At 45.5% G+C, this 12,790-nt stretch overlaps 1 protein-coding gene across 1 annotated transcript in view; it reads left to right on the top strand.

The window, feature by feature from the left end:
• Positions 1-410: 410 nt before the first annotated feature.
• The window catches only part of SYNE1 (spectrin repeat containing nuclear envelope protein 1), a 451,782-nt gene continuing 439,402 nt past the window's right edge, over positions 411-12,790 (top strand). The window contains exons 1-2 of the mRNA XM_067011034.1: positions 411-607; positions 9,152-9,434. Of these exons, the coding sequence (XP_066867135.1) occupies positions 9,368-9,434 (67 nt within the window). The 5' untranslated portion in view covers positions 411-607; positions 9,152-9,367. The remainder of the gene's footprint in view (positions 608-9,151; positions 9,435-12,790) is intronic.

The following is a 12,790-nucleotide window of genomic DNA, read 5'->3' as shown; positions in this document are numbered from 1 at the left end:
CATAAAACCACAACAAGATAAATTCTCCAGAAGGCTACTAGGCAACCCCAGACTCTCCTCAACACCATGAGAAGGACTTGCGATGAAAGCCTCAGGGAGAGCGTGAGGGAAGAACCTGAAGCTAGTTCTCCAGCGTCATCTTAACGAATAACCAAGAATAAATACGATTCAGATGTCGGGTGTCTTGTCAGGAAACCTAAGCCTTATAAACCACATGAACAAAAATCTATAGTCTGACCAGTCTTCCTAAAATTATATGCTACTGATTGGACAGCCAAAAGGTCAGCCGTTAGGATCTTTTTGAAAGTTGATTTAAAAGGAGCCAGAGGCACGTCCTCATTGAACCGCACCACTTCCTTCCCGGGACCATCAGGGAACCTCTCCAGCCTTTCAAGATAGGTTCTGCTCAGAAAGGTCAGCAGGGCAGTGAAAACCCCAGGCAAAGTTAGCAAGCCGGGGCAGCGAATCCCCTTCCCAGCGCTCTCGGCCATTTCTCTCCTCCTCGACCCCCGGGAGGTGGACCCCGTGGAAAGGCTCCCGGAGACGGAGGCTCCCGGAAAGGCTTTGCCGCTGCGGAGAGACGCCGGAGGCCGTGCTTCTCCGGGAGGTAGGGGAGCGGGTGAGAGAGGCTCGGCCCCCCGCCCCCGCCCCGGGCTCTGCCAGGGACCAGCGCATCCCGGAGCCGGGCGCGGGGCGCGGGGCGCGGGGAGGGGCGTGGCGGCGCACGGGTCGCGCCGGGAACCTGCCTGGGGGCTGAGCCCGCCTAGCCAACCTTCCCGAAGGGAGCTTTAGTGCGGGGGCGGGGGAGTGGGAGGAGGCCTGAACCCCCAGGGTGCACCCGGAAGGAGGACCGCTTGCAGAGGGAGGGCAGAGCCGCCGAGCAGCTGGGCGCAGGAGTGAGTGAGTGTGCGAGCGGGCCCGGGAGCGCGGCCGCGGATCCGCCGCCGGCCGGCAGCCGGCCCGGCGTGTTGTACTCGGTCACCAGGGCCGCCCGGCGCCCCGCAGCCCTGCAGCCGCGCCCCGGCTCCCGCCACCACGGCCGGCCCAGAGCGCGCGCCGGCACCGCCGCTGCGCTCGCTGCGCTACCTGGAACCAGAACGAGCCCGAGAGAGAGAGAAGGTAAAGGGAAGGAGGGAGGGAGAGAGGAAGGAGAGAGAGAATATGGGTGCAAGCAGCACAAATTGCAGACAGATTGTAAGCAAGTTTGTACGTGCGTGCTCGGGGTCGTGCGTGCTTAATGGGAGGGAGAGGATGGTGATGGTGGCGGTGGTGTGTGTACGTGTGTGATACTCAAGGATGAGGAGAGACGGAGGTGGGGAGCGTCCTCCTTGCACCTCGTGCGTAGATACCCCTATTAATATCCCCCCTCTGAGTTGTCGTTTCCGCTTGTGGCACTTCTTCTGGGGTCCAGTGATGCAGAAGAAAAAGGCAGCCACCCTCTTATTGCGATGGTCGAGACTGTTGCTACTATCAGATGGGAGACGCAGGGCGTTGAACAAATTCCAGGAGCCTCCCTTCCTCCACTGCCGACTATTTTAGGAAGAGCTGGGGGAGGGGAAATGGGTAGCACGGCCCGGGGCTTGAAGAACAGCGGAGGCCGGGGCTTCAGACTCTACTCCAGCTGTCGCCCTGCGATTTCTGGCAGGCGGACCCTACGCTAGAGGGCAAGATAACTTTCATCTCCTCTCCAGAAAGACACGTTTCAGACAGATTTTGCATCACTGCCGGAGGGAGTTCTGTGAAATGGTGGTTCACAGAGCGGCAGGTGTATGGCAAAGGGCAGGAAAATACGCAAAATAAAGCAGCTATTAGCCATCAAGGAAAGAAAGCCGGCTGGGAAACGGGGTTCAGCGGGCTACCTCGGATAACAGAGCTTGCAGGCTGCAAGTTCAGGCCCTCTTCCACAAATAGAGTCAGGTTCAACCCTGGTGAGAAAAAGACACCAGCTGTGAAACCGGTCTTAGCATCCCAGAATGTCCATTTCTGAGCTTCTCAGTTTGTGGTAGAAAACCTGTATGCATCTGAAAATTTTCTGTAAATGTTGAGAGTTCAAAACCAATGTTTTTTTTTTCTCTCTTCTTTAATGGGTATCTATTTTTGTCTTCATCTGAGAGCTACTTTTCCAAAGAAAGCATTTGTATTCAGGAGCCAGATTTGTGCATGAGAAATATAATAATTTTCAATTAAGCAAAGATTATTAATATGACCCACCTCTGTGTAAAATGCTGATTTAACCATGAGTCATGAGGATTGTTCTTTGAGAGGCTTGCTGTTCTCCATGATGAAAAAGATAAATAGGCTGGATAAAAAGTTCCTGACATCACCAGAACAGTGTAATAAAAAACATATCTGTTTTTTTCTTGCATTTTTGGATCTGTTTATTACTTTGTGGCAAGTTTAGAACAAAATGTGCCAGATCAACACTAACTTAATATATTTCAGGCTGAAGATAAAGGCACATCTTCAGACTGACTCAGATAATAATATTGCTAGCCTTTGAAAATGTTTGCTCAGTTATTACATTATAGCCTCACTTTTATCTGTCTTAACTGATGATTTTTTCACAAACTGGTTTATTTCTGTCCCCGTCCCCCACGTAAGAATTTTTTTCCACTTGATTCTTCTGTGCAAAGGAGTAAGGATTGAGAAAAGGTAGTTCATCATTTAAAAATGTTCAAGAATTGTTTGTGCTAAGTGGGGAGGGTGCTACAGTAGGACCTGCTCTCTGATCATTATGCAGCCCACACAGCTACTTGGAGATGAAGGGAGGTGTCACTGAAACCAGATGTAAGAAACCCATGACTGGGCAAGGTTGGTTAGCAATTTCTCCCCAGGGCAGACGGCACCAACGCTAGATACAGCAGTCACACCCTGTGGTCTGAAGACAGGCGTGCAGGAGCCAAGGCTCCCCTTTGAGGAAGTCTGCATATCTCCTCTGAAATGTGTTTACTGTGTCCTTCCTTGTGGTCTAAACCAGTGAGAACTCATGTTTGGCACGAAGTGCAGTATAGACTCTAGCAAAGCACAGGAGGAAGGTAGCAGGTATCTTTGGGCAAGATTTATACTCCAGGCTTACAAAAAAATGTTCAATCATGACATAGTATCTGTCATGCTAATCAGCTCTGTACTTCATCTTTTGAGTACTTCTACATATTTTTGTTCTTCCAGGGAAAGGACCAATTTTTAATTGTTACCCTGTAAAGTTCATGAGTGAATAATTACCAGCGCTATTCACTGGTGGCCCGTACACAGGCATCAGTAATATTTTTGTATTCACTGCAGGATGTCCCTCTTCTTCCCCACCATTTAGCCATCTTAGCATTCATTAATTAGTACCGTTACTAAAGGATTAATAGAGAAAAACAATAATTAAATGTAAAATTAGACACTTTTGTGACTCCCTCCAGCAAAGGACTTAGATAGAAGGGGGGGTTGAAATGTATTCATTAGCTTTTAAAATTTTTGTTTAGTAGTGGATTTTAATAGGAGTGCTGTTGGACATATTTAGACATCTAATGAAGTAACACTTCCTAGGGTTGTGAATCGGTTTACATTTTATGGTCTCAGCTCATCTTTTTCAGCTAGAAATGAGCCATATCATCTCTGGTTGTTGCAGGGGCTGGAACTTTCTGCTTCAGTTCCCTAATATTAAAAACCTCAGTTGCATTGCTTGAAGATGTAGTCTTGTGGCTTAGCAGTGCTTCTTCTAGTATTTTCCTACTGTATTCCTTTTTTTTTTTTTTTTTTTTTGCGGTACGCGGGCCTCTCACTGTTGTGGCCTCTCCCGTTGCGGAGCACAGGCTCCGGACGCGCATGCTCAGCGGCCACGGCTCACGGGTCCAGCCGCTCCGCGGCACGTGGGATCCTCCCGGACCGGGGCACGAACCCGCGTCCCCTGCATCGGCAGGCGGACTCTCAACCACTGCGCCACCAGGGAAGCCCCTGTATTCCTTTTTAACAGCACAAATGGGAAACTGCTTTAGCAGCCAGTTGTCCATTCTGTTTAGAGACTGGAAAAGTCAAGTTGTGCTGATTCGTTCCCGTGCTTTTCACAGGTGTTGGTGTTAAGAAGAGTACATTGTTCAGATAGGAGAATCCCAGGTAGCAGACACTCTAAATTCCCTCTGCATCCCGCATGATAAATGCAGCAGATGGTAGTGGTAGGGTATTCTCTTTGCTCCCACAGTACCCTGGATTTCTCCATTACAATACGCAACCTACTTTGTTGTAATAATTGTTTGTATCATCCCCCACTCTGGTACATAAACTCTAAGAGGGGCTTATCTGTCTTGTTCACTGCTATTTACTCAGTACCGGTGTCCTTTACACGTGGTTTCTCAATACATTTGCTCTGTGGCATAATAAATACAGGAATCTTACCTCTCTGCTAGGTGTGGTGGATATAATTAGCTGCTTTGTAATTTTAGTTTCTTCCCTGGAAATGATTAGAAGGTGGTGCAAGCACTATTAATTGGCACATAACCCATCAGTGTCTCCCTAGTCTCGCTTCCCATCCCTCACCCTCTCTTCCTCCCCCCCCCGCCCCGCCCCCTGCCCAATAGCCTGCACCTGATTAAAAACTCTTAATTAGCCTGGGACTAGTGAGATCACTGACGGTGCTGGACGTTCCTCTCATGTCCTAGTTCTGTAGGTCATGCCCACATGGACAGGAAGAGGCGGAATTAAGACTCAGCTCCGTGTCTCTTTTAGTGCAGAGTCTGTGCATTTCTCGTTACCACGATCCCGTGTCAGGTGGCTGTTGAGGACCTCCATACACAGAACCAGCTCAATATCATCCAGCTAGTCAGAGCAAAGCTAAGTCTAAACTCACATCTTCTAACATCCAGAACACACATCTTGTAAAGATCTCCTTTTATTATCTTTGTCTGATTAATTTGAAATTTTTATCAAATCACATGGCCCTTTAAATTTAAGTATCAGTAAAAAGCAAGAATATCATAGTTTCACAAAATAGGAAATATATGTGTACATGCGGTAAAAGCAAAATATTTACTCATGTCTAAAAAGGGAAGGATGTTGCATCCACATCGTTTGCAGTGGGGAGGAAGGAGTTTTCTGAGGGTAGTCCTGTAGAAAACTACACGTTCATACTTTAGTGATGAATAGAGGAAAACAATAATTAAATGTAAAATTAGACACTTACGTGACTCACTCCGCCAAAGGAGTGAGAGTGAAAGTGATTCAGTAAAACAAAAATATGTCCTGGGGGCTAGGATATGTTCGGGGATCTAGTTAATATCAGTGGGTGGGATGTCAAAACAGCAAGAGTTATAATCTCTATGGCTGCAAAATGTTCATGGTCTGGTTAGAGGGAGATAAGACTAACTGATAAGGATTATAAGACAGGTCTTACTTCGCATAGTGTGGCTTGTTGGTGCTGGAGGAGTGGAGGGAATTGCTGAAAGTGTGCTGCTGTGTGAGCACTGGCTTCGCGCGGAGCGTGGGTCCTGGGCTGGGTCCAGTGAGCCTTTGGATTTGCTCAGCTGAGCGTGTGGAGGGGTAATTAAGACACTGTTCAGCAAGGATGTGAGGGTATGAAGTGCAGAGTTTGGGGAAATAGTAACCTGCGTAGCTCCTGTACTGCTGAGCTCAGCCTATGGCACCGTGGGCCACAGAATCTCAAGTCAGAGCCCTGAGAGTCATTCACGATCCCCTGACTACCTCAGCCCCCACTCCCTGTCTGCCCCCAGTCACCAAGTCCTGCACATTTTGCCTCCTCAAGATTTGTTTGGATTTTACCCTCCTTTCACCATCCTGTTTCAGTCTCTCATCATCTATCATCTTCCACCTGGGCGCCTGAGATACCTTCCTAACAGATCTTCCTGGAACTTTGAGCTGTCAACCTCAGATACACCCTTAAAAAAATGTACCTAGTGTGGGCTTCCCTGGAGGCGCCGTGGTTAAGAATCCGCCTGTCAGTGCAGAGGACACAGGTTCGAGCCCAGGTCCAGGAAGATCCCACATGCTGGGGAGAAACTAAGCCCGTGCGCCACAACTACTGAGCCTGCTCTCTAGAGCTTGCGAGCCACAGCTACTGAGCCCACGTGCCACAAATACTGAAGCCCGCACACCCAGAGCCTGTGCTCTGCAACAGGAGAAGCCACCGCAACGAGAAGCCCGCGCACCACGAGGGAGAGTAGCCCTCGCTCGCCGCCTCTAAAGAAAGCATGCGGGCAGTAACAAAGACCCAACGCAGCCCAAAATAAATAAATAAAATTTAAAAAAAAAAGAAAAAGAGCAATGTACTTTAAAAGAAAAATGTAGCTAGAATAACCTCCATCACATGTGGTCACGTCCAGCTTCAAAATCCCTCCAGGTTTCCTGTTGCCTCCTGGAGACTCAGGACCAGCTTCTCGGCAGAACACATAGGGCTTAGCCATCTGGCTGCTCCGTCCTGTGCCAACCTCAGCCCCAGAATGTCACCTGGTGGAGTCCCTCACTGACTGTTGGCAGTTCTGCATGTACCAATCATGCTGTTCCTTGTGTCCATGCCTTTGATCAGGCTACCCGTCCTGCCTGGCATGCATCTTGTATTTTTCACCTGACTACCTCTAAGCCCTTTACCACAGCTCAGGCCAGGGGCTAGCTTCCTCCCAGGACACTCTCAGAACCTCCAAATGGGTTTAGTGCCCGTCCTTTGTATCCTTCATTTCTATATTTGCTTGTACCCATGGTTTTGTTATAATAGCTTTTCTATATTGTATCTTCCACTGTGTTCTATGCTCCTCAAGCCGTAAGCTGTGTATCCTATTCATCCTGTTCCCCGAGCCTTGAACTCTGATGCTCAGAATGTGTTAGTTATACTGTGGAAGTAAGACTGTGTATATCAGCTAAAGTTGGACACAGGCAGAGAAATTCTGAGTTTAAAGAGGCATCAAAAGAAAGAGGGAGAGGGCTTCCCTGGTGGCGCAGTGGTTGGGAGTCCGCCTGCCGATGCAGGGGACGCAGGTTCGTGCCCCGGTCCGGGAAGATCCCACATGCCGCGGAGCGGCTGGGCCCGTGAGCCATGGCCGCTGAGCCTGCGCGTCCGGAGCCTGTGCTCCGCAATGGGAGAGGCCACAACAGTGAGAGGCCCGCGTACCACAAAAAAAAAAAAAAAAAAAAAAAAGGGAGGGAGAGAGGGAAGTATCTCAGGATTACTCTACTGTGAACATGAATGTGAACTAGAAGAGGTGGGAGGGTGGTGATCTGTCATGTAATGGCTCATAGGCCATTCTCTGATTTTAATTCTCGAATTCTTGATCGATGGTGGGGGCCACGTCTTGATCATCTGTGAACTCCAGTGCTGCGCGGGGCCTGGCATGGGGTGGCTAAATTATAATGAATTTCTTCCCTCATCCCTACTCAGTGTATATGTAGCTACTAGCTAGATTTCAGAAAGCTGTGCTCTTGCATTTGGAGAACCTAGCTTTCTAACAGCTCAGGGGAGCCATTTGAAAGATTCCTTAGGCACTTCTCACTGTCTATCAGTCTTCAAATTAAGGTAGCTTTGGTATGTGGGCTGGTGGAAAGTTTTTCCCCAGGACGTGAAGGCTGCAAATGGGTGTACGGCTCCAGTAGGGCTGCAGGCCTTGAGGCATGAGGGCCGCCATTACTAATTATTTCTCCTCTGAGAATCCCTGCGGGAACCACCCACTGAGGCGTACCTCTCTAGCCTAGAAGCTGCCAAGTATTGGGCCTACTTTCTGTATCTTTGCAAGTAGCCAGGAGAAGTCTGTCTTTGCCTTCTTACCAGTCAGTGCTATTCACTGCACCACTGACCCCTAACTTCCTAAGTGACCGGTACACCCTTTCTGGCCCCAGAAACGTGCAGGGCAGCAGCAGTGTGCAATGCTTTACATCCTTTTTGAGGTAGTGGTCTGAAAAGATGTTATCAGCTTATTCGTAGAACCTAACTAGATCCCAGTATATACTAGTGTTAACGCCATTTTAAAAATCAGTTGTAATCTGTAATTACACTGTATTACTTAACCAATTCTTCACACATGACACAAGTTTTAGGACCACACATTCACGCTATAACGTTTGATAGCACTCGTAGACTCCTCTTATTTCCTGGCCGAAGTTGGACCGTCCCATAGATGAAGGTGGACCGCACGCATAGATGCGCTGTGTTCTCTTTACAGTCTTGCTTTTGCCATCCTCCCCTGCCCCCGCCCCGTTTCTTTTCTTCACCTTCATCATCATAGCCCAGAGATGAGTATGAATTGTAAAAGTATCATGCTCACATAAGCCCCCTTGGTTTGGTGTCTTGGTTAAATTTCTTTCTCTGGGTACATTTTTCACCCTCCTCTTCTTTCTGTCATCAGTGGTCCTGTTCATGGCAAGACCTCCTCTTCGGCTAACCCTAGGATTAGGAAATTCGTGTTCGAAAAAGTACACGTCTCCATGTCAAGATTTCATCAACTACTCTCTGATCTCTTTTTTACCTCCCCCAGTCCAGCATGATGAATTAAACTTGACCAAAGCAGAGAATACAGGAAGGAAAGGGGTTGGAGGGAAATTGTCCTCTCTGTTAGCCCCACCATCCCACACCAGCCTTCCAACTTCCTTTAGAATCTTTCTATGGGGAGGGAAAAGCTAGATCAAACTCATTTGTCTTCTGAAATGACAAGATTTGAAATTTGAATTTCTAGAATGAAATAGTTTTATATTTATCCTGTTTCAGTTCATCAAATTTTAGGAGCTAAGATCTGATCTCATTCCTAAAAAGTGTACAAACACAACGGAGCAAAATAGGTGTGCAAAGCAGGCTAAAATAGCCCAGATAAGAGAACCTGTGAATATTAAGAAATAGAACCGGCGTTTTGAATACAGGTACTTTCACTTTCATAGATCAATGAAAAAGGTCTAGTTTAAAAAGAAAACATGGAAAAAAAATGAACATTTCTCCTTTTGGCAACTAATTTTACTGTGTATGTTTTGATTATGTGTTTATCAAGTACCATGAGAATTCCTCATATTTGCCTACTACTTTATAGTTTATAAGTATTTGTACATTAGTTATTTCACTTCAGAAATAAGAGATGAATCATCTCTTCAAATTGAATAAAGATAGCTCTACTTTTTGTACTCGGGTGACCTATATAGATGTTTTTAAAATATTGAACCTTTTCTGTTTGGTTTTCAGGTTCCTGAGTTCATTTAAGAGGACAGTCTTAAAGCAAAAGAAGAAAAAAGAAGTGGTTGGATTTCTGGGAGATCTTCACTGACTGCTGTGAGTGCCTGGGATTCGTCCATGACTCGATAGAACTGGAGAAGGTCAAGTATGTTTTCTGGAGGGGCCTAGGACTGCACTGCGTCAGCCAAAGAGTCTCCAGTGGTGGTTCCATGCCAAGGTGGGGCCATGGCAGCCTCCAGGACAGCCTCGCGGGCTTCTCGGGACATCGCCAATGTGATGCAAAGGCTGCAAGGTAAGGGGCGGAAACGTCAGGGGTTTTTTGTTTTGTTTTCTCATATGCTTTAAATTTTAAATGCTGACTTACCTCAGATTCTCTTCGGTTTGCTTGCATTTTTATTCAATTTTATGAAGCTGCAGCAAGGAATAGCACCACGATGGCTTTTATCCTAGTGTTTTCAAACTAGTCCATGCTATTTTAAGATCCTGTCTTCTTTAAGAAGAAAAGAAGACAAAGCTCCTTTTTTGGTTTTGTGTCTGCATTAGTGTGACCTTAATGGCTGTTCAGTTCAGTGTCTGGCTGAGAACTGAGTCATCGGCAAACTGTCTTTCAATCAAAAAATGACGATACAGCACCATGACAAGGCCCTGACAATGATATCATGACAATGGTGGACAAATAATTATATGCTACAGTCAAATAAGTAAACCAGTGGTTTACTTATCCCAGCGAGAAAGCTCTTGGACATCTAGAAAGTCTTTAAGCAAAAAGAAGCAAAAAGGCCCAGAGGGGTGTCATGACCTGACGAAATTAATGGCCAGTGGCCCTGTGTGGACTGGAACCCCGTCCTTCACCTGTGTTTTTTCTCCAGCACCAAATGGTTTTACACAAGAGAGTTAACAGTGAAATGTTATGACGGCTCATAGATGAATTCCTAAGTGTGAATTTTTAAATTCTTTAGTATGTGTATTCCTGGAACCAGAAAAAAAAAATCATCATCTACACCTATATGAAAATATTTCTTCTTTTGTCACAGTCTCTCAGGCTTCAAATGGCTATTTTCAGGGTATAAAATTGGCCATACTTAGCAGTGTTTTGCTCTAGGCTTTGTCAAGAGAGCTTGAATATAATACTGTAGCTTGGCTTTTGAGCATGTGGCTTTGCACCGCAACCATCATATTAATCTGTCACAGCCCCACTTTCCTGGCTTCTAATGCATTTAATATGCGCGCGAGCAGTCATTTCCAGTTAAGCACTTTTCACTTTTCAAATACAGACCAAACTCTTACCTCTGGCTGTTCATGACCCGGAACATGCTCTGATTTATAGAAAATCAGGCTATCAGTGGGAATGGGTGTTTTTCTTTGTCTGACCGGAGACCACCAATTTGACTGAAGCTCCTGCAGTCATGTGACCCCCCCCACCCACGTTCATCTGCCTGGGCTGATTTGTGATGCTTCAGTGCAAGCGGCGTTTGTTTCCCACTGATTGTTGAAAAATCCCACTTGTCATGCTGCAAAGAACCTGGTTAGATAAAAGACCAGATCCTTGCTGAATATGTGGGCATAAACCTCCTCCATAGGCTGAAAAACCTTTGACTGGGTGTCCCCATTGCCAAGGATCTCCAATTTAAGTTGTACATCTATCTTCACTTGGGTGGATGGAACACTGAACTTGGAGTTCTTTACTCTGTCTTGTCCATCTTTGCCGTTTGCCTGGGTACAAATGACTGAACCATTTTGTGCCCCTGTAACCTCAGCTTCAAAATGATGGCAGGGAAACTTAGGGTTCTTTGCAAAAGTGTGGGAAGATACTTAGGTAATGAAACAGATTTTCCTTTGAATGATTAAGTGTGAAAATTCTGTGGATCAGATACATATTGACAACAAAGGAAAGGTGTAGAAAGTAAGTTTGAAACACTTAATTCAGAATCAGTTTATGGTCCTACCAGCACTCTACTCTTTATACTTATTTTGGTTTGAATGAAAATTCTTTTTTTATTAAAGTAGTGCTTAGAAGTGAGAGGAGAGGGAAGGGTACTGATGCCTCAGTGTTTTATTTTATTTTATTTTTTTGTAATGTAGCAGCATGGATGGACTTGGAGGACATTATGCTAAGTGAAATAAGTCAGAGAGAGAAAGACAAATACTGTAGGATATTGGTTATATGTGGAATCTAAAACATACAACAAACTAGTGAATATAACAAAGAAGAAGCAGACTCACAGTTATCGAGAACAAATTAGGGGTTACCAGTGGGGAGAGGGAAGTGGGGAGGGGAATATAGGGGTAGGGGAGTAAGTGGTACAAACTACTATGTATAAAATAAATAAGCTACAAGGATATATTGTACAACACAGGGAACATAGCCAATATTTTATGATAACTGTAGACGGAGTATAACCTTTAAAAACTGTGAATCACTCTATTATATACCTGTAATAACTTATATAATATTGCATAGCAGCTATACATCAATACAAATTTTTTTATTAAGGTGATGGTTCGGGGTGAGAGGAGAGAGAAGGGTAGTGATGGCTCAGTGCTTTGTTCATTAGTTTTTTTTCGTGGATGTACAGATGGTTTTGCTTGAGAGGTGGGTGGAGTGGGGGAAAGCCCTGGAGTCCCACCCTCCCCGCACCCTAGGCCTGTGACGTAAATGTCCTAATTAGCATCTATGTGTTTAGGGACCCCACTTGCAAAATGTGGACTGTTTTCACCCTGCTCAGCCCTCTCAAGATTGTTGTCAAGCTCACTGACGTAATACACAAAAGGTGCCTTAAAAACTATAAATAATGTCATATGGTCAGCTGTTCCGATTGTCATGGAAGAAAATTGGGTGAGAAGGCATAGGCCTGGCAGCTTGTTGCAAATTGGGCTAGTCATTCAGATTTGGGGAGGAATGTTAACCGTTTTTATATATTCTGTATTATATAAAGCAAGTAACTTTATTACCTAATGAAGGGACTATACTTGCTGTATAATATTTTTCCTTTCTAGTATAAGAAAGAGTTATAACATGTCCTAAAGGTACTTGACAAATTTAGAACAATAAACCTTACAATTCAGAAGGAGAGAAAATTCCTGAGCCCTAGATACTTATCGTTACCTTTTAGCATCAATTATGTCATAAAATAGGTAATTGGTGACAACAAAATGTAAGGTCTGTACAAGATGCAACACATCTAGCCTGCAACAGTCAAAGCCAAATGACAGGGCTGGAAGGAAAGGTGATCTGCGGATTTGTCTGTTAACATATCGATCTGCTGGGTTAATTTTGCCGATTCAGCTGGCAAGGCCTCCTCTTCATCTCAGCTCTCACTGTGCATCCTACTGATGCTTTGAACCCAAACAAGAGTCAGCCGGCCAGAGACCTGTCTTCTGCCGAGGGTATTGAGTAACTTTTCTTGCCTGCTAGAAGCTCCAAACCTGGGACCAAGGTCCTAGTAAATGGAGGGCTGGCATTATTACCCAGATAATTAAGAAAAGTGAGGGAACTTATTTGAGGAACAGGACATTTTTATTAACTTAAATAGAACTGGAGTTGCTATTTTCAAAGTTCAAATATGTAAGAACATTCTTCTAGAATCCTCTTCTCTTTGCCTGGATAGATAATCCACGTAACTAATGATTCCCCCCCCCCTTGGGTTT

The sequence above is a fragment of the Kogia breviceps genome, chromosome 13 (assembly GCF_026419965.1).
Source record: "Kogia breviceps isolate mKogBre1 chromosome 13, mKogBre1 haplotype 1, whole genome shotgun sequence".
NCBI lineage: Eukaryota > Metazoa > Chordata > Mammalia > Artiodactyla > Physeteridae > Kogia > Kogia breviceps.
This window is presented reverse-complemented; position numbering and strand designations above follow the sequence as displayed.